This window comes from Gallus gallus, chromosome 6, assembly GCF_016699485.2.
Source record: "Gallus gallus isolate bGalGal1 chromosome 6, bGalGal1.mat.broiler.GRCg7b, whole genome shotgun sequence".
Lineage (NCBI taxonomy): Eukaryota > Metazoa > Chordata > Aves > Galliformes > Phasianidae > Gallus > Gallus gallus.
Window position 1 is genome coordinate 11,739,927 of NC_052537.1, and position 27,422 is coordinate 11,767,348.

Genomic DNA, 27,422 nt, shown 5'->3' on the forward strand with positions numbered 1-27,422 from the left:
TTCTTTGACGTTTGTGAGCATTGTGAAACATTAGCCCTGGAAAACATGTGTCTGCATTGGAGCAGTGCTTTGATGCATCCCATGTTTAGCGTCACAAAATGCCAGCAGCATGACAATTGGAGGGCTGAAGAGATGTGCTCATATGAAGGGTCTGTGCTGCACGGGTGGTGCAGCTGTGACACTGTGTCACTGCTGCCTTCCCCATGGGTGCTGAAGGGTGGCCTGCTAACACCCTGACTATCAGATGCTGCTAACTGGGCCACTTCATATCATTTGGCTATTTCTCTCATTTCCCATCTGGAAACACCCTTGTACGTCTTTGCTGCACTTCCCCCATACCAGCTCCCTTTTCAGATATGATGCCCGTGGCTCTGGTTGGGTGGTGATGAGCCCTTTGATGGTGCCCTCTTCTTTTGTGTGGGCATTCAAGAGGCAGTCCCCTTGTGCAGCCTCCTTAGACTGATTCACCCCATGTTCCCCAAATGCGGCTGGAAGAGTTCCTGCTCTGCTCTCCCATCCTGCCCCAGCCCAGCTGCTGAGGCTCACTGTCTGCTCCTTCTTCATGCAATGTCTTGGGCGAGCAGCATCGTGGCCGGACCACGCAGATGGGAGGTAATTAAATTAGCATATCCCCCAGGGAGGGAGCTGATTAACAGCATATTTTCCCCACACCGGGGGGCTGAAGCACACACGAACAGTCTCAATCCATCGCTTGCTTCACTCCTCTCCCTTAGGATGTCTGGCTTTTTCTTTATTTTTTTTCTTCTTTTTCTTTCTTCTTTTTTTTTTCCTTCTTTTTCTTAATTCTTTATTTCAAAAAAAAGATGAAGATTATATCAACTAAACTGGAATTTGAACTGACAGTGCTTTGTGCGAGGGACTTGTTTATTATGATTTGGTATTGCTCCGGGCAGCACGCACACTAGCCGGGGACCACCCAGTGATCCCATCCACACCAGCTCCCCTCATTATGTGGACGAGCCAACAGCAGGTAGAGGGGGCTTAGGGATGTGGGCTGTGCTTTATTTTGGGAAGGGGTTGTTCTGGGGGCAGACCCAGTACTGGGATGCGTCTGAATCCTTGTAGTTGCTCTTTGCTTGTCCTCCATCATCAACTGCTGCTGTCTGAGGGAAGGGATGTAGCTGGAGGCAGCAGCAGCTGCTGGGAGTTGTGTGTTGGCCCTGTCCCTAACAGAGCTGCAGTGCACAATGGACTGGGATTTTTTTTTTTTGGCCTTTTTTATTTACTTTTAAAATATTAGCTCCTTAGTAGAAGGATTTTGGCAGCAAAAGGGAAGCAGTTGTGTCTTCCCAAAAGGTAGCCTACAGATGAATTCCCCCGTCAATGCTACTATGTGCAACATGAAAGAAGGATTGAGCCCTTAAAAGTGCACAGCACTTATGGGTCTGTGGCACAACCTGAGGAGTTGCTGTGATGTAGTGAAGCTCTGTTTGGCATCTTGAGTGCAGTGTGATTTAGCTTGCTGTAAAAAACAGAAGGAAAGGCGAAGTGGAAAGAAATATGTTTTTTGGAAAGATGTTATAACTTGTTGCTCAGTTCACTGCTGGTTTGTGTATGTTGATGTTTTTTCTTTTGCTCACAGATGACATCTGCACTTATGGCAAATGTTGGGGTTTTTTTTCTTTTCTTTTTTTCTTTTCTGGGGAAAGAGTAGGAAATGGGGGCTATTGAGTGGCTTGTGACTTCCTCTTTTCCTGAATTTCAAAGGCATCCCAGATGGGTTACCATCTTCTGCCACTGCATTAACCTGACTTTTGATGGGAAGAGGTCCTGGAGTTTTTGGAAAGATGGTCAGAAGTAGTTCTCAGTTCCTTTAGGAAAGGGAATTACAGCTGTGCAACTCTTGGATCAAGGGCTGGTGTGGGACACGTCTGCCCTTGGATGGTGTGATTTACTGTGCATTCAGCCTTTGCCTTCATTGGCTTTCTTCCAAGTTATTTTTCCTCTTCTCCAGGGGGAAATATCTCACTTTTCCATCTTCATTGCTTTCTTTTCTTCTTGAGATTATCAAGAAACTACTTTAAAGAATAGGGACTTGTATGTTAAAGAAGAAATTTTTTTGGCCTCAAGATGGAGGCCCTGACAGGTATATGCAGCCCCTGGCAAAAAAAAAAACCTATGTGGAGCTTAGCAAATTTATTTGTTAAGTTAGATTAGCAAGAGTGAGAATATGACAGAATACACATGCTTTCTCGAGTGTGGCCAAGAGTGTGGTAGTGAGTTGGTTGGAGGCTGTTTTTTTTTTTTTTTTTTTTTTGTGCATTTCCAGTCCTGTGGCTCTCTCTGTAACACAGACTGTGCAACACATCTGATTTGGGCACTGGAGGTTTCATGGAAGGGATCTGCATGCCAGTTCATTCTAGGCAGGGAAAGTCGTGAATCCTTTTATTGCTGTTAGCCAGGATGGGTTGTCTCCATCTGTGTGAGCTGCCCCAGCTTGCTTCCTGTGAGGCAGAGCCCTGCACAGGGGTAGGAGCCAAGCTAAGCAAACCTTTCAGAGTCTGAGGTGTGCTAAGAAAGTGTTAACTATATTTGAATGAATGAATGGGTACCCTCCTCTTCCTGTGCAATAAAACATGCTGTGCAAACCCGCTTGGGCTCAGAAACCCTGTCACATTTTTCCTTTTGAAAGGACTAGCATCAGTCCTGCTTTCCTCCACATGCTCTGTTTGGAAACAAGGCAGCACATCAGGAAAGAGCCCGAAGGAAGAATTTATGGTGTCTTTAATTAGTCAGTTTGTTCCATCCTTGAAGAAGAGGATAACGAGCGACAGGGATGTATTGCTGGCCTCTGGAGGAAGAGCACTGTGGCTAGGCTTATGTCCAACTGCTGATAGGGTAATTAGTGGTAACTGGGAGCTATCAATCAACTTGGGTGGAAAAACGTCTTGGCTAAAGGAAAGACTCTCCCAACCATTTTTATAACTCAAAAGGGTGTGAGACAAGATCTGGAAGACAGCACTGGCAGTCCACAAGGTATTTGAGGAAGGAATCTATTATAAATAAGATAAATGGAACACAATAGTCTTTTGTTCCTTCCCGAGTAGGTGACAGAATTTGCTGTTACAAATGTTGCAAAATATTTTGGAAGGAGGAAGGAAGAAGAAAAGAGTTAGCAGATGGAGAAAAGAGAAGAAAAACAAGAATTAAAGAAAAAATAGTAACAGTGCACTAAAATCAGCTACTAAAAATGACGTAGGAAGAAAATTAATCTGTGAAATTTGACAAGTGAAATGCATCATTAGAATTTTAAGTGTGGGAGCAGAGTATGGATTTAAATAATTATTAGCTGTAGTAAGCTCCAAATTTCTGCTGTTCCCAGACAACTGTATTACGAGAGAGGTTTTCAGCAGGAAGTAAAAGTGCAGTGGATTGTGTTTTTCTCTTTACCAGCCATGATTTACTTTGTCCAGTTCTTCCTTGTGATTCTAATTCTGCAGCTCACTGAGGAGTAGGACTTGTACAGGGACCGACCAAGCAGTGAAGAAGCAGTCAGCATCTTGGTGGAGGAATTTCAGATCTTCTGAGTAACCAGATGCGATTTTCAAACCAGGTTGGATCTCTAGAGCTTTCAGACACCATCTTCCATGTTTCTGGTGTGGAATAGGATATGTTAGAGGATGTGTTAGGTATGGAGTGGTGGCTGCGAAAAGACTGTCAAACATCTACTCTATCAAGAGTAGGATTTCATTGGGCTGGTAGCTTTTTGCATTGGACATCTTCAGACTACAAGTTGTGAGGTGCTCATGCAAATGTCCAGTTCTCTGAGATGGACTTCAAAAGTGCAGAAGGAACAAGACAAGGTAGTGTGGTAGGGTCCCTGGGGAAGGATTTGAGGGGAGTTAATAGTCAGAGGAGCTTGAAACCATCCTGGTTTAAAGGATATAGGGAGGAGTCAACAAAAGAAAATCACAAACTCCTCAGTGAGCTGGGATTCATGACAGAAGAAAGTGAAGCTGGAAGGATTTGAAATAAATCAGTATGCAGGAAAAAAACCTGAAAGCATAGTATACAGTAGGACTATCAAGGACACCAAGAAAATACAGAAGTTCATGGTAAGCAAGAAGACCTCCTGCAGTGGAGCAGGAGAGTGGACACTAGACACAAGGACATCAGGCAAAGGCAGTGTCAGGAAGAAACTCACTTTCCCTCTGTGACTAAGAGCTCATGGATGAGGTATGTTGACACCATGTCTCCTGCCTTTGCCAAGGCTTCTGCCATTGACTTAGGCAATAAGCCAATGAGAATCACTGGAGGTCCAGAAAACATGGCTGCTACAGAGGGACTGGAAAAATTAGGTTTTGTTTAGTCTGAAGACAAGAGAAAACTAGTGAGAGCAGGAGAGCAGACTTCAAACATGTAAAAGGTGACCGCAAAGAGGAGAGAAATAAAACAAGTCTGTTCTCCAAGCCTGCTGTACATCAGAGAGATTATCGGTTGGCTTAAACAATACTGGAAATTTTGGGTAGCATCTAAGAAAGATAATAAATAGGGCCTTATGAATCAGGGCATGAGTATTCCCTGGACTGTATCACGAGGCAAGAGTATGGAGTTTCCATCTGCAGAGGGACAGGAGCAGGTTAGAGAAATATTTGCCCAAATGGGTTAGGTAGAGACTTTTTTCCTCTGGTTGCTTTGAAGATGTTCCCTTCTCAATTTCATGTCCCTCTCATTCCCCGGGAATCTTTTCATCTCTGTTTGGTTTGCCTGAGGGAGGCAGGAGGGGAAGAGAAATGGGACAGTTGAGAGCTGCAGATTTCATCTGGCAGTTTGCAGGAGCCCAAGGGCACACCGGCTCTTTGGTAGAAGTTGGTGAAGCACAGCAAGCCTGCTGCCATCCGGCTTTAATTTACCATCCAGGGCCTGCGCTGCTACTGGAAAACCCAGAGGGGGCCTCCAGATCCCAAGAGAGAAAACCCACTGAGAGCTCTGACCCCAGGGGCCCTTCCCAACCCTGTTTTCTTCCCTTTCTGTGGTGCTAAGTGTTTCAGCATGGCAGCACAAACACGATTGTTTGCTGCATGGAAAGAACAAATTGACCCATGAATGCCTGCCCAAAGCAAGTATTGTTCTGCCCTGCACTGGCCATCCCACTGTGTCCCGTGGCAGTGCCAGAGGTGCTGTGCTCACCTTGGGTGCAGCCATAGCACCCTGTGGACTGTCTGTTCTTGGACCTTTGCCTTTATTTTCACGAGGGACTCTCCCCGATGCTTGTCAGAGTATTTCTTTTTCTGTTTCTGATCGCTTGCCTGTGAGCACTTCACTCTGCCTAACGGGCTTGCTGCGGATGGCCCAGATTTTCCTCTTCTGGCTCTGGAGGCGCATTTGGCTCCTGTTGTGCTTTTAGGCATTTCTTAAAATATGTGGATGCTCAGAGATGCAGTTTGAGCCTGTGGCTTAACTATTAGAGTATTACTATTAGACTCTACTCTTTTTGCAACTGCTGTTAAATCATCTTAATTTCTCCATGAGAAATTCATTAATTATTTCTCCTTCTTGCTCACTTTTGACATGGTCTTCTTTCTGGCTCTCTGTTTGATGGTTCCTCCTGGGCCGAGGCTGGTGGTGATGCACGCGGATGCTCAGAGTGCCTGAGCAGTGACTTCTATCCTCAACAGCTGCTGATATCAACTGCTGAGGCTCGGTGATGTCATGGGTTTGATTTCGGAGGCGAGCTTGAGTGACTGGCATAACCTAGTGCCGCAGCTTAACGTTGGTCACATTTTTTGGCAGTGAAGTCCTGATAGCCTTTTTGCTGTCCAACATTGCTGTGGTTCTTTGAAGAACCTCTTGCCTTGCTGAGTAGTGCTGTTCTGGGGACAGGGCCTGGCCTTTGGCAGAGGTTGGTGCTCTTTGGAGGGAGTTTTATGCATGGGTAGTTGACATTACCTGAAGCAACTTTTCTGGGGGCGTGTTTTGGGAAATCACTGCTGATAAAATGTTTTCTGTTTTGAAGCTTTCAGTTGTCTTTAATTTAACTAAGATTATTGAATTATGGCAATTATTTCTATTGTTATCAGGCAGGCATGTGGTATTTTTGCCTTTTTGTTTGCAGCTCTCTGAGTTAATGCTCCTTCTCCTGAATAATTTGTCTCCTGATGGAAGTAGGAAAGATCTCCAATAGACTATGAGAACTCTCCCAGGCTTCAAAACTGCATTATGGCCAGTCTTCAAAACCGGCAAAACCCACCATCCATACTCCACGCACCCAGCTGGGGCCTGCCTGCTCTGAAATGGGGCTGTGCTGCTCAGAGGGGCTTCCTGCCCCAGGTAGGGTTGTGCTGGGGCTGCTGACATTTTAATCAGCATTTCATAACTAATTGCCTGGCCACAGCTATCTTGTTGTCAATTAACAGTCCTGGATGTCAGGAAGTAACTGTATCTCTCCAACTCGCTATGGCTTCCTTCTGGCTCTGGAAATGGCTGGATTTCCTTGCAGGGGTGGATTACATGTTTACATCTCCCCTCCTGCTGCTGTGTGTAGTGAGGATGATCCAAGGAGGCAATGGCAATGTCTTTATGTTTTTTCCCTACCCTCCTTATATTGTTTGTGCCATGGAGTAGAAAGAAATTCCTCATATGTGGAGATTATTCCTCAAGTTTGGAGCAAGCTGCAAGACGCCTACGTTGTAGACTGACTGCAAGAAGCCAGGGGAACAAAAATTTAGCATCAGCATTTGAGAGTGTTTTAAGAATGGCCACTTTTCCAGATGTTGGGAAATGCCCTTAAATGGATGGAATAGTTTCAGTGATCCTATCAGTCTGGAGAGAACTGCTGGGAGATATCTCTGCCATTAGCAGAGAGGTCTCACACCACGCTGACCCACTCTAATGTTTTCTGGCTTTTAAGATGCAATGTACTGGGACATGGGACTTGTCAGATTAGGATAAATATGACCCACTTACAAAACTAAGCATCCCCTATTCTGGGCCCAAAGAGACTGCACTTTGGAGGGTGGCTTTTTGTCTCTCTGTGTGGCTGAGGGAAAAGGAGTCATTGCAGTTTTGTTTTAGAGTCACTGAACATGCCATGAGGAAGGACAAGTGAGTGGAGGGTTCTGTGGCACAGCCCCACAGCTCACTGCAGGCATGCCTCCTCTGTATGTGCAGTATGGTGGGCTGCAGACCACGGCTGTTCTTTTACCTGCTTGGCCTACAGGAAAGGTAGATCTTCTATAAGGAGAATTTCTATCTGCCTAAAAACCAGCACAGTAGAGAAGGGATGATGCAGATGATGCTAATTTTCAGAGGCCATATGTTTGGAGGGACCCCAGGTACCCCCACAAGAACTCCGTGTTTTTCTAATGTTCCTTTTCAGAGGTGCTCTGGAGGTCTCCTCTTTGCGGGAGGCTGGCTGCTTCCTCCCACTCGTTCACTTCCAACACGTTTGCTCCGTCCCATCCCTCTGTCCCCTGCTGCTCAATGAGCACTGCAGCTGGATAAACAGCGATCTCTTACAGCCCTCCTGTGCCTTGCAGCCCGCCTGTTGCAGTCTATTGGTTATGGTGCAGCCTTTGCACCAGCACCAGGAGTGCTCTGGCCCTGGCAAGGTGGGCTTCAAAATACAGTGACTCTGTGGTGACTGCTGCAGTTCACCTTGCTTTTTCTAAGCACCTGTGCAGTCAGGTCACCTGTTAGAAGCAGCACGGGCAGCCCGTGGAGCTCTGCTGAGCTGTGCCCGGGTGTTCAAAGGCTCTTGCTTAGTTTTGTAGCTCTGCTCACAAGGGTAGAGGGAGCAGAGGTGTGAAGATCCCCTCCCACCTTCCACGATTTTTTTTCTAATATGCATTAAACTACTTGTTTTAGTAAAGACCGAGCTTCTTTAGAAGCTCTGCTCAACCTTCTCGTTAATCACTGTGACAGAACATGATAAATACACCTTGCAGAAGCATTATTTCAATTTGTAAAATCCCTGGTGCTCCATGACAGCTCATCCAGCAGTGCCTCTTCCTTCCTCCTTCTCTACCCTGTGCGAAGTAACGTTTCCTTTAGGAGTGACTGCAGGGCTTTGCTTTCTTTTGGATCACACAGCATTTGAAGCCCGGTCCTGGATGGTCTTTGTGATTGAGTTACTGCAGCCAAAGCCATGTCCCAGCTCACAGATGCGTGTTTATACAAGACTGTGCAGCCCCTCTTTGTGTAGCCATTAATTTTATAGAGGGCATATAACAAAGATGAGCCTCCAGGATGCCTCCAGCCTTTGATCTGCGTGGGGTGCACAGCCCGATGGACCCAGAGCTGCCGGCACCGCTGATTTACTCTGCTCTGCGGATGCAGCTTCTGGAGCAGACACAAGCTCATGTTTTCTCTCAGCAGTACTGCAGTACCATTGTTGATTGTGCTGCTGTCTGGCTGCATTGGGTATGGAAGGGCAGGGGTAGCTCAAGGTTCGTTTGCTGTTAATGTTAGCTAAGCAGTTTGGTTCATGCAACCCACAGGTGCCCCAGAGCCTTGCAGATGGGTAGGCGGTTTATTAAGGGTCTATACTGTTGCTAATGGAAACAAAGTCCGTGTATTGGCAGGCGGTAAGCAATGACCTTGTGGCAGGGTGCTCACTCCGAAACAAAATATCTCCAAAGCAGTTCTCTCACAGAACCTCACTGTCATCCAAGCCAAACTCAAAAAAGTGTTTTTTTTTTTTTTCTTCAAGTCTGGCAGAAATTGGAATTCCTGGGTCTGAGTCTGACCTTGTCCTCCAAAATGACCTCTGATCAGAAACTGTTTTGTTGTTCAGCCTGGCACACAGGGTAGGACAGCGACCAGCGCCAACGCTGGCGGCAGGCAATTGCTGATCAACCAAGTCCGGTGCCCACTGAGCTCCTGTCCTAAATTTGGGTAGTGTTGTTCTCATTTTTGGGTTGTTGAGCCATCTGGCTCAGCCCTAGCTCTGTTGATCAGCAGCCACATGCTTAACTCTTAAATTTATTAATTTATTTTATTTTAACAGAAAAGTACACTTTTTTTTTTTTAATCAACCTAGAAGAAAGTTGAGCACAAGACTGAAAACATTGTTTGACTAGCTTTCTGAAGCTAGATAGTCAAACTGTTTGCTAGCATCGTATTAAACGAAACCTTTTCAACACAGAAAATGTTTGTTCATCCAAAGTCTCCTGTACTTTATGGATGTTCATCCAAGGGCATTTTCAGGATGAGGACGTTATTCTGCAGGTGTTTACCATGACATCTACGCCCTGTGCAAAGTAGGGGTTGCTGCCTATTATCTGTCAGCTTGCCTGCTATAATGCTTAGTTTTACCTCTTGGCACTTGATGTGGAGCCAAAAAGAGAGAAAAAAAAAGGTGGGGGGCGGGGGGGGAAGAGTGTCTAGGAAGTATGGAAAATGTAGAAACCCGTGACAGTTGTATTGTGTGTCTCAATTCTCCCACAGAGAGGAAACCACAAAATAGTGAGTCCAGGGTTTTTTTTTTTTTTTTTTCTGCACATAATATCTGTCAGGGTTTTGAGGAAATTTCTGGGAACCAATGAAAGAAGTGTGCTGTTTAAGCCCTCATCTATACAGTACAGTGGTTCTATATGAGGAAGATGCAGGCTTTCCAATCTAAAATAAACCCTCAGGTTTTGAGGGGATCTCTTCCAAGAGGGCAAATTAACCTCCTTTCTTGACTCTGATGGGCAGATGGGATGCGAGGGGGAGTTCTGCATGTAATGAGTCCCCCGTGCTTAGCAGTGTCACACTCAAGGAGGAGACCCCTGTGTGCCAAGGAACCAACAACAATTGTACAGCCTGACTTACAGCCTTCCCAACATGGGGCTTTCTGGGGCTGCCCTGTACTTGTGGTGACTGGTGAGCAATGCTGCTAATTGTGCGAATACCTTAATTAAAGACCAAGGAGGTGGTTGGAAGTGCATCAAGAAATGGGAGCAACATGAGTATCAGCCCAAAAGGACAGTGACAATGTGTTTAACTAGTCATTTTCCTTAGGATTTATTGCATTAAAAATTAATTCCTCTTTTGTTTTGTTTTGTTTTTCTTTCTGTGTTTCAGGTCCACCTGTAAGTACTGAAACGCTATGGTGTACAAACTACTGACATGGTCTGTGGGGCATGAACTGGCAGTCTCCAGTCTGTGGTGCCCACCTTGGGATCTCACAAACAGCAAGTACTGTGGGTGCTCAGGACCTGTATTGGGATGGAGTTGTTCTTTGCTATGTCACAACTTCTGAGGGCAAGACAGAGGGATTGCAGGGCTGGGGACAAAGCAAATGCGAGGGCTCAGAAATCTGTGCGTTAGCATTTGGCCCCACATACCCCAGGGGGATCAGCTGCATGTGCTTTGCATGCATTGGATGCCACACGCTGAACGAGACATGTTTGTGAAAAACGGAAAGACAGATCGCAAACACATGGCGCGAGCTGAGCTGTAGGGACTTGCTTGCTGCTATCACCCAGGCTTGCTGAACTGCTGGGCCTTCAAGTGTAGCTGGGTAGCTATCAATTTCAGAGGGAGAAGTGTGTTGACAGCTTCCTTTTCAAATGTTAGCTAATGCAAAACCTCAGCGCAGATGATTTAGGCTGCAGGAAAACAGCTAGGTTATTGCAGAAGTTTTCTTACAGCTATTAAGAGACCCACAGTGAATCAGAAGAAGTAATGCAAGGAATGAGGCCATGTATCGACATCTCTCAGGATTATAAAGAAACGTTATATTGTCTCTAGCACAGTCCTTCCAGAGGAAATGGCTTATATTCACGTACAATAGAGTAACTATACTTGGTTTGCATGAAGGAACATGAGAAGTTAAACATACGGTAGTCATCTTTTGTCTGTTTTTGCAAAAATGTCTTAAACAGTTTGCAGATGACGTTCCGAGAAGAAGTAGTTGCTGCACAACCTATTTTCCCCTTTCATCAAGTCAAAAATGCTGTAGACTGGACTCCCACAGATATATGAGCACAGTCCCTTTTAATGGCAGCAATCTCCAAAAAGTTGCACCTTCCATGCCAGAAGGTCTGAAAGTATTTTACAGCTGGAAGCCCTGATCCACGCAAACCTTCAGCAGTCCTTTATCCCAGGGGCTTTCAGGGCTGGCCACTGAAGTGAATGTATTTCAGCATTAGCTTTGGGTCACAGGGAGGAGATCACATCTCTGGAGGGGGCTGCCCCAGGCAGGCGCATACTGATGCTAAAGGGATGTGGCACAAAACTGGTAGTGATGTTGGCATTTGTATTATTGCCGTTAGAAACAGGAAAGAAAGCAATAGGTCAGTGCAGACGTCTCCTGGAGAGCAGTCTGTGCTTTTGCAGGGCAAGGAGGACGCACACTCCAGGCTTTCTTTGCAGCAAAAAGGGCTAGAAATTTAATATCATAATGAAAGATTGAAGTCTGGCAGAAATGCGTGGGACCACCAGAGAAGTGCTGACAATATATGCTACCGTATCCTGGCTTCCTGCGACCCCTGAACCTGTCTCCACATGTAGACTTTTAGGACGGGCCATGAGGAGTGCGACAGCCAATGGAAATAACAAGAGGAAGTCAGGCAGACTGAGCATCTTTAGCCAAAGCGGAATTTGTCCTGAGCTAACAGCACCTTTGTCTCACTCAGAACCTCTGGCTTTCTAAGAGGCTGGCAAGAGAGACTGGTTCAACTGCTGTGAGCAGAGGCTCATAGCTGAAGAGATGAGCAGAGTCCTCTATGTTACTGTAGGAAAATCTTTATACCGTAGGAAATAGTTCTTATTATTAAAACTGGATGAAAACTCAAGCTTATGAACAACAGACAAGGGGTCCTGCCTGGCTGTCTGTCAGACACGTATGTCATTCTAGATAGTGACCCCAAAGCACTGATGACCTCACACCTCTCTCACAGATTTCTTTCCCAGCTTGCAAAAGACAACGTGTGGGGTGGTAGGGCTGAGCCGCTGGTGCTGATGTTGGCTGAGCATGGGAACGGACAGAAATCCACTTTAGAAATGCACTGAGCCCAGCTTGTAGTCTTGGTCAGTCAGGGGAAAAGCCGAGGAAAGGATGAACAACAGCCCCAGGAGCAAAAGGAGCCTTTACACTCTCCTCTTGCCCAACAGATGCTCCCGCCGTTGTCCTTGATGTCAATCAAGGCTTTGGTGAAGGCAAGGGCAACCCGCAGTCATGCAAGAAATTTGGTGAGATTGGAACTGAAATGGGCGAAGGAAGGAAGGAAATGATGAAATCGTGCAATAGTACTGAGGTTCCCGGACTCTTTTGCTGTCTGGACCACATCCGAAGGAAAAGATCCTCTCGTGGATGTTTTCCCTCCCATTTCTGAGCATGCAACATTTCTGTGGCAACTGCAGCAATTCCATACATGAAAAATTAATATTTAGCAGATGGAAACTAAGAAAGGAAGTCAGAGCCCTGCAATTAGCTTGTTCTCCATGGACTTGCAGATACCTTCAGAGCCCATGCAGGCAGCGAGCTGTGGGTAGAGCCATGCTGAAAGGAGAGAACATTTTACGAACAGGTGATTAGGAAGCCAAAGCAATCAGAGCTCATGGTCAACAAGCTGTAGGGAGATTTTTTTAACCATTCTGTTTCCTAAACCCTTACATATGATTTCTTTTTATCAAGCCTTCTCTTTGGATTTTCAAGCTAACTTTATTTTTTTTTTCTGTGTATTCTGTTTCAGGGTGCTACAGGAAGACCAGGGCTTCCGGTAAATACTTAATTCTTTCTTTTTTTTGTTCTCTCTTTCTGTCTGGTAATGCATTCACCCATAGACCTCCAAGGTTTCTTAAGCTGTGAGAAGGTAACAATCTTGCAGAGTAATTCTAATGTGGAAAAATAGCATATTGCCAACAGGTCGTGGCTCCTAACAGCGTAGGAACCATGGGAGCTTTGTAGTACCAAACTGAAGGGCAATGTAGTCCTTATGAACCCTCCTACATTTGGGATATATTACTTCTGAAGAAGCCTTTTTCACCTTGGAGTGGTGCAGTGTGCTGTTTTCTCACTGATGGGGCTTGGTAATTGCAGCAGGATTTACAAGCCAGCCCTAAGTGAAATTCCACAAACGTGAAAGTCCATATTTACTTTTTTTATGTATGAGGTAGAGATTTGCCTTGTAGGTAAGTAGTTGAAGAAAGTTGCCACTGGTCTTGTGGCGTATGTGTTCGTATGTTTATAAGGCTCTGTTCAGTGTCACCTGACCCAAAGTGGTTCCCTAAACTGCTGTTAGGATTGTTTACACCCTGACAATTCACTTGGTAGTATCTCAAAGGAGTAGAGGACAGTGAACACAGCCACTCATACGTCTTCTTCCAGACATACTTTTTCCTGTGTCAGCTTGTTTTCCCACAGTTTTTTTTCTTGCTTCTGGACAGGAGCATATTTTCAAGTCCAAGAGTAATAACTCTATAAATAAATAGCTTACACTAGAGATGACTTTAGTGAAGAAAGAGGAAAAATGTGACGCTTGACTGATGCGTGAAGCTGGTTTCCAGGACCTGGATTTTGTGAAGCAGTAGAAATTGGAATTAGACTTGGTTAGTTTGAAAAAAATCTCCTGCCTTCCTTTTCTTGCCTAAATCACTGTATGTTATTACTGTTGTGAGATGTTCTGGCTTACCTTACACACAGGCAAACTGGTAACTTACACAGATTCTTAAAGACAGGTTGGGGTCCCTGCAGGCATACTTTCTCTATAGCTTGCTCTCTTCCTCTCTCAAAATCCCTGGATGCTTGCACTGCAGCATTCAGCTGCATCTGTGGCACAGCTCATTTGTGCAGTTTTATGACCTCGCTTTTGGCCGGTTTCCAATTGCCTCTGATTTTGCCTTCATTGCCAGGGAGACAAAGGCGCAATGGGGATTCCTGGGCGGCCGGTAAGTCAAGACCTCTAGCACGTTCGTTGTCCTCCCTCTCCCCTTCCAACCCTGAGATGTCAGAGTGCTTCCAGGCTGACTCTGGGATGGTGTCAGCATGAGGAGAGCCACCCTTTCTGAGACCCACACCTGAGAAGGCTCTCCTGGTAGCAACTGGATGGTCCGCCCTGTAAACCACATACATGAGAAGGATATTTCCTTCCATTCTGCTAACCACGGGCTTGCTAACATGCACCCCCGCCCATTGCCTACTGCTGCCCTTTCCAAATAACCCTGCCCCAAGCAAGGGGGCCATGCTCTGCCTGGCTGAGCACTGCATTCTAGGGCTACTCTCCACTCAGGTAACCTGTGATAAGGATGGGAATGAGGGCTGGGATGGGGACTGTGGCTGCCCTTCTCATTCCAGCCCTGCAGCCCGGGTTTTGGGGCAGGGGAGTGTGCCCTTGCCGCTGACGCCTGTGTTTGTGTCTCTTTCTCTTTCTCTCTCCCCTGCACCCTCTTGCATGTGGCTGTGATGGGTGCCACTGACCCAGGGACTAAAAGGGCAACCTGGAGAGAAGGTGAGTTGGCTCCTCGCAGCCCTTAGCATCCCTGGCTGCTCTCCTGTAGGGCCAGCCCAAACGCCCCAGCTGCAGGCCTGGCCACTGCAGCCAACTTCGGGTTTCCACTCCCTGGGCTGCCTGCTTTTTCCCCCAGCAGGGTAAGTTTATCTCCCAAATTCCTCCCAGGACACTCAGACTCCAAAAAAGCTGTGTTTCTTGTTTATGATAATTTACTAACAGTGTACGAGTTGGCAGGCACATGCAAGACTCCCCTCAAGGCTTCCTGGGTGTTAACCACTGAGTTTCTTCCACGCTGGCAGCACCGCTTACCCTAATCACCCTTGCAGTTCCTCTCTGCCTCTTGGGTCAGCACAATCTCTGCTGTGAGCCACAGCAAGGAAAATAGGATGGCACACTCCTGTTTCTGACATGGTGGGACTTGGCATCTACAAGAATAGTGATGACGTGCATTTGAGGTGTGTGAATGACTGGGAATCTGCAGTGAGAAGGAGCAAGTTATAGGAAATAGGAAAGAGATGAATATTCACCTAGTAGGGGAGTCATCTGCTCCTTTTCATGGAAGATAGAAAAATACAGCAAGGAAGAGTGAGGCAGGATGGAGAGTCTCTCTTCTTGCTTTCAGGCTTCTGCTTGTTTGTTGGAGCCTACAAATGTTATCTAACAGACCAAGATTTCACTGTTAGTTGCCCATGCTTCCCTAAAGCCCTCCGTGAGATCCTTGGCTGTCCCAGCTTAGTTTTGCAGAGAGTTCTGTTGCTTGCAGGCTGCACGGTTTATGGGATGCTCCATCCAAAGGCTGCCCTGCCCTGGGCACTTCTGGAGCCGCCTCTCAGGGATACACAGTGCTTTCTAAAGACACAATGTTTCCTGCCCATTGCACATCGTGGGTGGCTAGGAGCTGGAGAGCGGCTGTTTGCTATTCCAGCAAGGGATTTGCTGTTTTCATCCACATCCCATCTGAGCTGATATGCACACAAGCAAGGCTCTTGCCCAGTGCTGTCAGGAGGCAGCTGACCAGCTGCCTGTGGCTCCCATTTCCCTGGAGCTCACCATACTCCTTCTTCTTTTGTCTCTGATGCAGAATGTGTGAGAGGCTTCCTGGATATGCAGGTTATCTTGAACTGTGGGAAGGAGAGAGCTCAGCTGCTGTTCTGGCAGCTGTTAATTGTGCATCTCTTATCAGCTGCCTGTTACCGACTTAAGGACTTGTTTCCATGTCCACTTAGTGCAATTCACGCTTTAAAAGAGAAAAAGCCTTGGGAAATTGTGCTGCACTTTCAGCAGCAGCTTTGAGATTGTCAGTCAAGAAGATAGAGCCCGCAGACCAGGCTGGTCCTGGCTCTGGGTGGGCTCTCAGTGCCTGCTTCAAGAATGAAGGCAGCCTGTGCCACTACTGACCCAGCCCTTGCACTGGGATCTACAAGGGCATGTGTGGTGAGGGGGATTATTGCTGCTGGGACCTCTGTAGTGAGCCCTAACTGAGTTGGAAATCAGCCCCAAAATCTCTAGCCCTTCTCGTGGTGCAGCTTGGTGTAGGAGAGGCAAGATTTCAAGTATTTCTGTATTGGTTTTCAGGTACTAGAATGGTCTCTGAATTGATGTTTGCCTTAGGATCTGGCCCAAAGTGAATCAGTGTGATGCATCATTAATCATACTGCTTGTCTCCGTAGCAGACCCAGTTTCTTCCAGAAACCACAGTAGAGCAAGCCCTTTATTTTCTGTATTCCCCCTTCTCCACCCTGAACACACACTTTATACTGTGCAGCATGTCAAGCTGCTTCAACCTGGAGTTATTTAATTTAGACCTAAACTTTTGCATTCCTGCCCGGTCATTAAGTCTCAATTGACCTATTCATAGAACAGCTAGCTTTGCAGCCATAAAACATGGCCAGTTTATGTAATCACCTTCCATTTTTCCTCACTCTGTAAGAGAGAACGTGGTCTTTGGTATGGAGCTCTGCAGCCAGTGTTTCCATACTGCTTACAAAGGATGTTCCTATAAATGGTCACTGGAGAATATTCAGAACCTGTGGGGTTTTCTTAGATTATTTTTCTCCACACATTTTGTTTGTTTGCAGAAGACAGGTTGCTTTACAAAGAATATACAGGATGGGCAGAAAGCAGTCACTAAAACGTAGCTGTGCCTGGGGAGGAACATGGAAAGTGTTTACAAAGTTCCAAACTGTGGATGGGCTGGGAACAGGGACTGAGGGTGAGCATTAGCAATGGAAATTACAGAAAAACATTAATAATCTCTCGAGCTGAAATTTGACCAGACATATTCTGGCAACAATAGGGGTTTCAGGCAGTCTTTCATACTTGCAAGGGGGCAGAGCCTGTGTCTTGCCAACAAGTGTTTTACACATTTATAGTTTTACTTGCTGCACAGCTTCCTTTTTTTTTTTTTTTTTAATTTTTTATTTTTGTCATGTACGGATAGTCCCAAATGACATCTCCCAGAGTGAGCTGGGGGAGGCCAGAATGGCAGCTGCCGCATGAGGCCTGACATTCTTATACCTCGAGCACCCTCATTAAACATCAGTCTTGATGGGAATGTCATTTTCTTTTTATTTTCACCTTTTCTCACCCCTTTTCCTTTCCCCGTCTCTCTGCAGGGTGCTCCAGGAGAAGCAGGCATGTCTATCATTGGGCCCCGTGGTCCACCCGTGAGTGGCTTTCCTCTCTATTTTTGACTGATTCAGGATGTGGGCAAGTTACAGGGAAACAAACATTTAGGAGAGGCAGCAAGACAGCATCATCTGGAGAGAGCAAAACCCCTGTATAATGTGGTTCCCATGCTGAGCCAGGCTTGATTTTATACCGCTATTACATACTATATATAATGAAATTACAGCTCATACTTCAGAACAGACGAAGAAGCCTCGCCTTGCGAGGAAACTGTAGTCCTGTATTTGAAAGTTAAAAAACACATTTCCTTCTTGCAACAGGACCACTCCTGTTTTTGAGGAGAATGTGCTATTTGCCTGGCTGATCTCAGCCTTTGGTTTCATTGGCAAAGGACAAAACCCCTGATTTTGCAGAAGAGTAGGATCAGAGCTAAGCTGGTGGCTATGGAACTCACAAAGATGGATAGATCAGAGTTGTCCAGAGGTCCCTGTCAGTACCCAAAGCCTTGGAAACTCTTTACCAGTGTAGTTACTGAAATCTTGAAAACCCCTTTGCTGACTGGAGAGTGGAAGAAAGGCAAGGGAGGATTTTACACCTCACTCCAGTAAAAGCAGGGAGTCAGCCAGACAAAGGTTTTTTCAAGTGTAGGGTCTGTAAAAACAGGCCAGCACAATATTAAGGGCTGGAGCACTTATGTGCCCTAAACACTGGATGTTTCTTGCTCTGCAGTTCAGCCATCAAGCCTCTGCTTTTGTGCAGATGCAGCCAGTCCTCCTCACTCCGTCCCTGTGCAGCCTACTCTGGGGATTTCCATGAGAAAAGACCCAGGGACTTAATTCTCTCCCTCCCTCTGGGCGCTTCCGATTTTGATTAACCTGTGAAGAGCACTGTCCTTGACCTGCCAAGAGGATGGGCCAGTGGCGACTTTTGTTTCACAGCAGAGGTCAAGTGAGAGAGACCTAGGCAGCACTAATGCTTGGCTACATCTGGCTTTCCAATTAGCTTTCCAAAAGAAGAGTTGCTAATAAGTAACAGCTTTGTGGATTCCCAGGCCCACCTGCGCAGCACACTGGAGTTTGAGAAGGGACAGAACTGAAGCAAAAGAGTTTCCTTAAGCGTTTGTTACACAACAGATCACTCTCGATCACTTGGCCAGGTGAGGAGAGTGGGCTGATGGGTTCCTCCATGCTAATCTCTGAGAAAAGCCACCCAGTGCCACGAGCAGTTTTTAGAGGGTAAGGGCTGCACGTTTCTTCTGTTTCCCTCAAGCTGTAGCTCTCAGCCTAGTATGGAACAGTAACAGGAGAGAAAACCTGGTGGTCCCCTGGTAGGACCTGCAAACCTAGCTGGGCACTGCTCTTTCCCTGAAGGACATGTGCCTAGTCTGCAAGACAGATTGAATGTCTCTTTCAATGCTGCTTATTTGCCTCATTGCCTTTGCTGCCATTTGGGAAAGCACAGAACATGCTGCACCTCAAAAAATACCCCAGTGAACTTAGATGGCAAGTGATTTTTAAGAGGAGTTTTTGCCTAATTTGGTCAGAGCCATGAGGTGTGAAGAGTGGGGCAGCTCCCAGCTTTTACCCCCAAAGCCTTTGTGAAGATGATCCCGTTTCCAGGGGAGCTGGTGGTAGGTCAGAAGGATGGCTGAGCACCGAAGACAAACACAGGAACCCCAGCCAAGGGGCCACTTGGGAAGATGTGGGATGAGAAATAGTTTCCAGATTTTCATTTGAAGGTTAAAGTTTTTGCTCAGAGCTGCTTAACTCCTGGCCAGAGAGGGACAGTGTGCTGATAGTGGCAGAAACAGATGATCTCCATGATTTGGCAGCTCCCGGGATTACATACTTCATAGGATCAACATCTTAAAAAGAAGACAAGGAAAAACAGCTACCCAACAAAAACAGACTCTTGGAATCACTCACTGCTGAACTGTTGTTTTGGCCTGATACCGTGCAAATCACTCTGCCGTCCTCCAAGGAGAAAGAGGCAGCAGCCTGCAGTCTAGAGAGGAAGCCAAATTGCACCATTTCCAGATTTTCTCCTTAATTCTTTTTTTAGCACTTCTTGTCTGGGGAGGCTTCCAGCAGGGAGCCAGAATTAATGAATTGTGGCTAGGCTCTACTTGATTTTCGCCTTTTCAGAAAGCAGTGGTGGACAAATCCTTTAATTTATAGCCTATCTTCCCTCTTGGTCACAGGCCAATGGGACCAGGTGGTTTTATATGTATCTTGCAATGCAAAGCAAAGTTGACCAAGTTCAACTTAGCAAAACTAAGAAAACAATGCAAACGTAATCAGGTCCTGCTAGTGCTGTGTATAGAAACAACTGTTTGGTGCAAGTCCAGGCACTTTGTGGTAGGGGCAGCCCTCAAACTGTGCAAAGAGGTTATTTATCCCCATCCTCAAAAGGACCGAATCCTGACTGAGCCTCTCTGCAGGGCAAGGAGTCTGGAAGAGATGCAACCTGAAGGTCTTACCTCTCCTGCTGATGTGGCTATGAGTTCTCTTCCAAGGGGACAGCACTGATTTGTTATGGCAAACCTCAGCACCCTGCAACCGGGCCAACCTCTACCGTTCTTCCCCTTCCTTTGGATTGCTCTGGTTAAGTTGAAAAACTAGACTCTTTCCCTTACTTAGATCTTTCCTAGGAGACAAAAAACACTAGATGCTCAAAGACCTAGGGTACCTGTGTGTTGGGATGTCATAAACTCCAGAAACAGAAGAATTATGCAAAGAACCTCTTTTTCTTTTTTCTTTCCGCCCCCACCTCTCACCCACCCCAGTGTTTTTTAGCGAGTAACAAAGAAGTTATTAAATACATTGCAAGCCAATGTGTTCATTATCACTGTTCTTAAAATGGTAGCCAGCCCTGGCTAACCAGGAAAAGGCAGGGGTAAAGGACTTGGTGCTCACGTTCCTTATAACGCCACTCCTTTTTCTCTTAGCTCTTAGATGAGCAAAAGCAGCCAAAGAGAAAAATCATATCTTCTCCAGAATTATTTGTGAGGAAAATGAATGCACTGGGACATGACACAGGGGAGGGAGGAGAAGAGGAATGGCTGTATTTAGAAACCAGTGACCTGCAAAGTTTGTCTTGCACAGAGCAGCATCCTGCATTAAACGCCTCCGGTTTATGGCAGCAAGAATTGCCATAAAATGAGCTCAGCCTCTGGAACATACTCCAAAAGGCTCATGTATAGGCTAGGGATACCCATTTAATTAATGGAGAAACTTCAAGGAAACTGCTTGTAGTCCAAACTGGACCTGCTCCAGCATTTTCCTGGCCCTGTATAAATTGGAGTGGGAATGTGAGATTTCCCCTTCTTCCCCAGTTGCATTCTCCTTGGAGGGCAACTAAGTCTTGGGTAACTACTCGGAGAGTCAGAGGATAGATGGGCAGAGGCTAGAGAAAAGGTTTCATAGACAGAACTTAGGGTCCATCGGAATCCCCTTCAGTTCCTTTAAACTGCTGTCTCTGTTTCATCCTTTCTAGGGACAGCCTGGAACAAGAGGTTTTCCTGGATTCCCGGTAAGTGTAACTGCTAGATTGATGAGGTATGTGTGTGTGGTATTACTAAGAAGTGTTATTAATGCTTGCTGTACCTTATCATCTGTCTGATGCCAAGGATCTGATCTGATACTCCTGGAAAAAGTAATTTTTTCTTCATTTGCTTTCTTCTCCTGTTTTTCTTTCTCTCTCTCTTTTTTTTTTTTTTTAATTTTAAGTGATGCTTAGGGGAAAAAAAAAACAAAAAAAAAACAAACCATAGTATGCCAAAAGGAAATTAATTTAAAAAAGCGAAAAACGTAAGTGTTAAAACAACATAGCTGAAGCCTGATCTGTTTAGTAAAAGCGAACCATCCTGAGAAAATGCTCCCCAAACAAAGAAAATAACCCTCAGGTAGGTGAAATTCCAACCTTAGTTGAGCTTTTAGGTGATTCTGCAGTAGCAATGAGCATCTCTAATCTAAACAGGGCCCTGTGTGATACAGTTCAGATGGGAACTGGGTTGAACACCATGGTCATGCCAAAGGGAAAGGACAAAAAGCACGAGAAGGGGGGGATTCTTCTCCAGTGTGAAGTTACAGATGGGTAAGGGAATGAGAAACAAGCCTAGAAGAGGACGAAGCACATTTCATTTCAGTTTTACAGTTGCTGACAACGCTCTGTGGAGCATCAAGGCTGCTGGAAAACTCAAACAGTTGCTATTTATTCTTATGCACTTCTGGACAGCTAGGAAGCCTAAGGCACATGCGAACAGCCCTGGCGCCCTGGCTCTCACCAAGCAGCTCAGCTGCTGCTCCAGGATGTGCAATGTACCAGAGCAGGTCTTCGGAGGAGGCTCTTGCCTGGAAAACAGGAGGAATTGGCAGCCTCTGAGCCGTCCGACCAGGCTCTGCAGCTCTGCCCTTCATGAGAAGGGGGGCTGTGAGCTGCCCTGAGGCTGAGGAGAAGCAGATCTCCTCTGGTCCTTGTGGTCTTTGGCTTTTGGAGCAGCAGAGAACAAACCAGCCCTGCTCATGAGAAAGTGTCGAGTGGGACGGTGCTCCACGGGGCCTGTTTTTCATCACATCGTACCTTCAAAACGCTGCTGAGCTCTATGTCACTTCTTCCCTGGGACACTTTTATTGTACTATCATTCACAGCAATTCCTGTTTTCCCAATGGTGGGTGCCTTTTAAAATCTGAATCTCCAGATAACTGTGCTGATTTTCAATTAATTGATGAGACACTGCAAAATTTGGAATGCTGAGGGTTTTTTTTTCCTGCAAACTGCCAATGAATAATCTGTCCTGCGTCCCCTTCTTGTGTCCAGCTTTGCTGCTGAAATGCACTGACAGTGAGAAGGTCCCAGCAGAAGCAGTCAGGAAGCGTATGTGGTACCCAGCTGTGCGGTCCTGTGGCACGTAGTTTTTGCTGGGGCAGGTGGACAGATGCCCAGGTGAAAGCATTTCTCATCTTTTCTCACTTTTTTTTTGTTTTGTTTCTTTTCTTTCAGGGTCCTATTGGCTTGGATGGCAAACCGGTAAGCAAACAACCTCTCTCAAGGCTTTGTACCCTGCCACCTGCTAGGTCCCACTCTCCTACCAGCCTGCATGCTACAGAGTATGTTCTTAAGAGGATTATTTTGCAGTGTCATGTGCATGCATGGATTAAATGAAAATCAGAAGTTTGGCAGGCAGGACGATGCCACAAATGCCTTAGGGGAGATACAGGTGTCAAGAGATTAGGGAGAGAGTGTGGCTGCTTCCTTTCCAGGCAAACCTATGAACCAGCACCTCACAAGGGCAGCAGCCAGCCTGCTGCAAGGAAAAGCTCAGTGTTCTGGGTGTTGGGGAGCAATGTCATGTTAGCTATGTGAGCAAAGCTCCACACGTGTGGCGTTGCATCTCCCTTGAGAAATAATAGTGGCTGTGAGTACCTCCCAAAGCAAGGGGTAAGTAGGTAAAGCTAACATCTTCTAGAGGTTGTAGTGGCTGAAGCTGAGGGATATTTTCTTTCTTTTTCAGGGTCATCCTGGACAGAAGGGGGAGATGGTAACTACAACAAAAATTATATATGCTTGTGGTTGATGGATTGGTTTGAAGTGGCATTGCCTCTCAGCTGGAAATGAGCTTGCAGGCAGACTAGTGGTCCTAGTTTAAGCTAATGGTCTAGCTATGTACCTAATTCTGTAACTTCATTGCAGTGCAGAGATGCACGCCTGTAATCTTTACATTCTGGCTATCAGATTCATCATGTCACAGCAGCAGCTCTGTAGTTATGTGTGGGATAAGTTTTCCTCACAGTTAGCAATTATGTTCTTTAAATATACTCTGGGAGCTGACATTTTTCGTGGTTGGCCTCATAGCAGAAGTAAAAGTTGATGGAAAGTTTTCTGAAAACCCATCTGGTGGCTTTCAACTTATCTAACAGCAAAAAAAAAAAAAAAAAAAGAAAAGAAAAAAGAAAAGAAAAGAAAAAAGCGTATTTTTTGTTTTGAATGCTTTTCTTTCCCCACTTGAAGCTCTGTTTCATTTGTGCATCATACCAAAATGCTTTCATTTGAGAATGGTAAACTTGGGTTATTCTTCATGGGAACCCAAGCGTGATCTTGTTTCTCTCAACTTCTCGGATGGTGAAATCCCCAAACACGAGCACGCCAAGGTAGCAGCTCTGTAGTCAGTTTTGCTCAATGAACTGCTGGATGTTTTCTTCTGCAAGTTCTGTTTCTGGAGCCCAAGTGTCAGTGTAGCCCTCTGGCAAGCACATGTTGAAGATTCCCATCCCCACTCCCCGGCAGAGGGTGAACTGCCATCCCTCAGTTGCACAACCCTAGCTCAGGCTTCAGTCCTGGCTTCTGCTGGTTGATCCCAGTGCGTCAGCCGAAGAGACGTGCTGTTAGCTGAGGTCCAGGGAACAATGAGGGTGTGTTTTCCTGATGTTTTTTTCCCCCTCCTTTTAATAAATCCCCCCCGTGGTGCAGTCAGAACATGTGTGCATTTTCACTCCTCCTGAGAAACAAAGGGAACCCAGAGCTCTCTTGGGAACTGTTCTCCACAAAAGTTTGTGAAGGCTGAGGTTCCACCTACTCCTTATACTGACAGCTTTTGTCACTGTAAACCCACCTTGGATTCACGACTGTGTGTTTCTTTAAAGGGTGCCGCAGGTCCCAGGGGACTACCCGTAAGTACCCCATCTTTTGTGCTTGTACCTCCCCCTAATCCCTTTCCTCTTGCATGTACTGTACTGTACTCTCCTTTACTGAGAGCCTCTAAGAATCTCATCTCTTTTATAGGGACCCCCAGGACAAAAAGGAGAAAAGGTAATTTTAATGGGCAATATGCTGAAAATTGCACGTAGAAAAACGAGCAGAGAAGTGGCCTGGCCTGGTGCTGCTTGGTTTGACTTTGAGTGGCTGAGAGATGCAGGAAAAAGCAGAGGGCTGTGGGGTCAGTGGGTAGGAGGTAGGCTGCTTATCGGGTGCAAATTGGCATAACCTCACTGAGTTCAATAGAGCCACCGTGATTTACACCTTGCAGATCTGCCCTCCAATGTCTATTTTGGTTCTCTCTGTTCGTGGTTTAAACTCTTTCCTTTTAATCCCTTTCTTTCACAGGGTCAGTGTGCAGAGTACTCCCACAGGGTAAGTCATTAGCGTTATTATCGTCGGTCCTGTGCCTTCCTGAATGTTAATCCCCCTTTCGTTTGAATGGCGTTTTGTTGGAAATATAGATCGTTTCATGAACAAGATGCGTCATCCGGGCCTGAGAGCAGCGCTCGGCTGATTGATGTGTTTCATAGAAAAGCTGCAGATAAGGACTTCCAGGAGGATGTTGGCTCTTTGCTCTCTTCCTACCCACTGGGGCTGACCCCCAGCTAAAAGCTGTCATGGTTTCTTTCTGGAGAGCCTCTGTGCTGCAGCGTGGTGGGGGGGAAGGTTGGTGTCTCCACCCCAAAACTCAGTGAAACCTGAAGTTTCTGTAGGAGAGAGAACACCAGCTCAGTCCCACTTCCACAGTCTGCCGCAGGAGGACTGGTGGCAGCAGCCTTTTAATGAAAGCCAGGCTGTTGCCCCCCTTGCCTCCGTGTCCTGGCGTGGCCAGCGTGTACCGCAGCCAAGAGAGGAGAGAGTACATCATGGAGTTTGAGGGGATTACAGGGGCAGGATTTAACCAGCTCTAAAAACAACCGGAGTGCTGAAAATCCACTGGAAATGCATTGGAACAACATCATATGAAGTGGCTGGAATTTGTAATCTGGGTGCACAGGGAGACAGGCTTAAGGGCTTTCTGTTTATTTTTGATGAGCCTCTGGACAATTAGCTGGGCTCTGCTGCCTGTCCCCAGGGGAGCAAGGCCCTGGATGCTCTGCGTAGCAGAGGCAGGAGCACGATCTCAGCTGGCAGCAAGAGAGATGGGAGCTGTGGGCAAGTGCCAGCCTGGGTACAATAATAGCAGGTCAGCTGTGTTTATTTAGGTGAGCCGGCTCACTAGATCGTTATGTTAAAAAGAAGCTAACAACAATGTTTGCCCAAGCGATGTCCTGGATTCTTGTTACAATCTTTGGCTCCTGCCTGTCCTCAGAGCTCAAGGTGAAAAGCAGGGATGGGAGCAGCAGCAACACTGGGAAGCAAAGGTGCAGGCTGTGTATCAGCAGGAGCAAGCTGGGGCTAGGGCATACCAGTTTGGTGGGCTGGGCTGTAGGCACCCTGGGGTGATGCCACAGGGCTGGGACAGCAGGGAAGAGGTTGGTGCTAAAAGCTCACGTCCCAGTAAAGCCTTGGTGATGCCTCTTTGGTTCTCCTGGAGTAGCTCTGGTCTCACTGAGGCAGCAGGATCAGCATTTTAAAAAACGCTTGGGTCCTTCCAAGGAGGAGATCTGCTTATGGGAAGAGTGGCTGCCACTAGATCAGCTCTAGGGTGGGCTGTCCTGGAGTGTCTGATCACAGGCTGCAAGGCTGGTGCTAGTGGTGTAAGGCAGCCCAAAGAGTTGCAGTTCCTTCTCTTCCTCCCAAAATCAAAGTGAGAACGAGCCTTGCCGTATATGTGCCCCACATTTGACTGAATTGCAATTTCTTCTTTCTTTACTGGTTGATGAAGACTTGTCTTCTTTTTTTTTTGGGGGGGGGGGGGGGGGGGGGGGAGCGGGTGTGCAAGGAGGTGAAAACCACATCCTGAAAAGCCAGAGATGTTGTTTCAGTTTTGTTAGGTCTTTGTTTCCTTAGGAAGGAAATGTAAGGTTAGGATGTATGCCTTGGCTCATGTTGTAGTTTCCTATTTTTCCTTCTGGATGGCCTGTGGCTCTGCAAGGGATGGTCCCAGGCATGGGGCTGCCCCAGAATGCCACAAGGGGCTTAGCACTGGGCAGAGAGGAGCAGCCACACTCTGTCTGCTCTCAAAAACACCATGTGTCTCACTGACCGCCTGTTGTGTGTCTTCCCTGTCCCCTAGGAGTACCTAAGTACCACCCTTGCAGCCCTGCGCTCTAACCAGATCCTTACGCTGAAGGTTTGTGGGTAACGGTCTGACAGACCAGTTTTGATGCGAAGGCACAAGGCATCCAATACTGCATGTTCCTCTTGCCATTGGGTCCAGAGGGGCAGGGATGGCTGCAGGAGGCTTCAGGCTCTTTCTCTAAATGATCCTACTTGCACCCAAGTCCATTGTTAGATCTTGTCTCTGTTTTCGGAGGGACTCTTACTGCTTCCCTCCATTTTCCCCTTCACCTTTTCCAGCATCCTGCCTCTGCTTCCCTGTAAGCTGTGTAATATTTCAGAATCAGTATATTTGAACACGGCCACCTGAGCACAGGGTGGCAATGCTGCACTATTGGATGGCCGCTTCCCTTTGCAACAAGACTGTGTCCTAGCTTTTGCAGCCAGAGCAAGGAGTGGCATTTAAAGGGACTAAGCAGCACTGCTGGGGTGCGCGGTCACTGTGGTGGGAGACCTGCAGGCACACCTCCGGGATCCGAGCACAGCTCACGTGGAGAATGGCTGCGCACAGGGGCACAGGCTTTTGTGCTTGAGCACAGAATGCTCCTTTCTCTTCTCCCCGTGTAAATCGAGAACAGCTTCAATGGAAAACTGATAGGAACAGGAAAGCGGATCAGGCCAGAGGAGCATTCCTGGGCCTAGAGCTGCCGTGGTGACTGCCAGGCTGACAGCAGCGTGTATGCAAGTGGAAACTGGATACTGCAGGAGGATGAACAAATGCCCCTGAGCTTTAGTGCATTTGATTGCTGTGTGTCCGGGTCAGCTTTGTGCACTGGGGCAGCATTCCTGACTATAAGCAGTTGGAAGCTGCTGTTACTGTTAAGCGAGAAAAAGCAAAGTGCAGGCTACCAAGGCAGTACCCTGCCCAGGGTTCAGAGACACCGAGTTCTTGTCTTCTCCCTTGGCAGTGTACATGTTCCCAAATGGACCGTGCTGGTGCCCTTGTGCTGGCCCTGAGGCCCTCTGCTGACCCCAGCCAGCCACACTGCTATCTGCACCCTGGAGAAGGGTGAGGCCCCCGGATACTTTCTTGTAAGGGAAGAAGGAAAACAATGGGAAAGCACGCTTGGAAAAAACTTGGAGAAGATGAGCTTTTTGATAGCTGCCTCAGATCTGATGATGAGAACTGAAGAGCAGAGCCAGTGTGGGGGTGTCTTGCAATAAACACTGCCTGGGAGTGGAGCTGAGTCAGAAATCCCTTGGGTGAGCTCTCTGTCTGAGCTGAGGAAGCTGTAGCAGCTCTGTGCTGGAGGCCCTGGTTGGCTCGGACTGGTGGACAGCAAGTCCCACGTGAGCAGTGCGCAGGAGCTTGGAGGTCTGCCGGCAGGTAACTGTACCACGCGCGGCTGCACACGGTCATTGACTTTCACAGCAATCTCTCTGTTCCCCTTTTCTCTGTTCTCTCCCCTGGCTGCT

The 27,422-nt window shown here is 46.8% G+C and overlaps 1 protein-coding gene across 23 annotated transcripts in view; it reads left to right on the forward strand.

Annotated features, from left to right (window-relative positions):
- The window catches only part of COL13A1 (collagen type XIII alpha 1 chain), a 77,911-nt gene that overhangs the window by 15,176 nt on the left and 35,313 nt on the right, over window positions 1-27,422 (forward strand). For 20 of the 23 annotated variants that reach the window (XM_040703193.2, XM_040703203.2, XM_015278724.4 and 17 more), the window contains exons 3-13: window positions 10,027-10,034; window positions 12,642-12,668; window positions 13,801-13,836; window positions 14,370-14,396; window positions 17,015-17,065; window positions 20,523-20,558; window positions 22,029-22,055; window positions 22,540-22,566; window positions 23,669-23,695; window positions 23,808-23,834; window positions 24,129-24,155. In XM_040703193.2, coding sequence (XP_040559127.1) covers window positions 10,027-10,034; window positions 12,642-12,668; window positions 13,801-13,836; window positions 14,370-14,396; window positions 17,015-17,065; window positions 20,523-20,558; window positions 22,029-22,055; window positions 22,540-22,566; window positions 23,669-23,695; window positions 23,808-23,834; window positions 24,129-24,155 — 320 coding nt within the window. Of the gene's footprint in view, window positions 1-10,026; window positions 10,035-12,641; window positions 12,669-13,800; window positions 13,837-14,369; window positions 14,397-17,014; window positions 17,066-20,522; window positions 20,559-22,028; window positions 22,056-22,539; window positions 22,567-23,668; window positions 23,696-23,807; window positions 23,835-24,128; window positions 24,156-25,962; window positions 26,020-27,422 lie in introns of all 23 variants that reach the window. The other 3 variants (XM_040703194.2, XM_040703196.2, XM_040703202.2) reach the window with 3 other exon arrangements.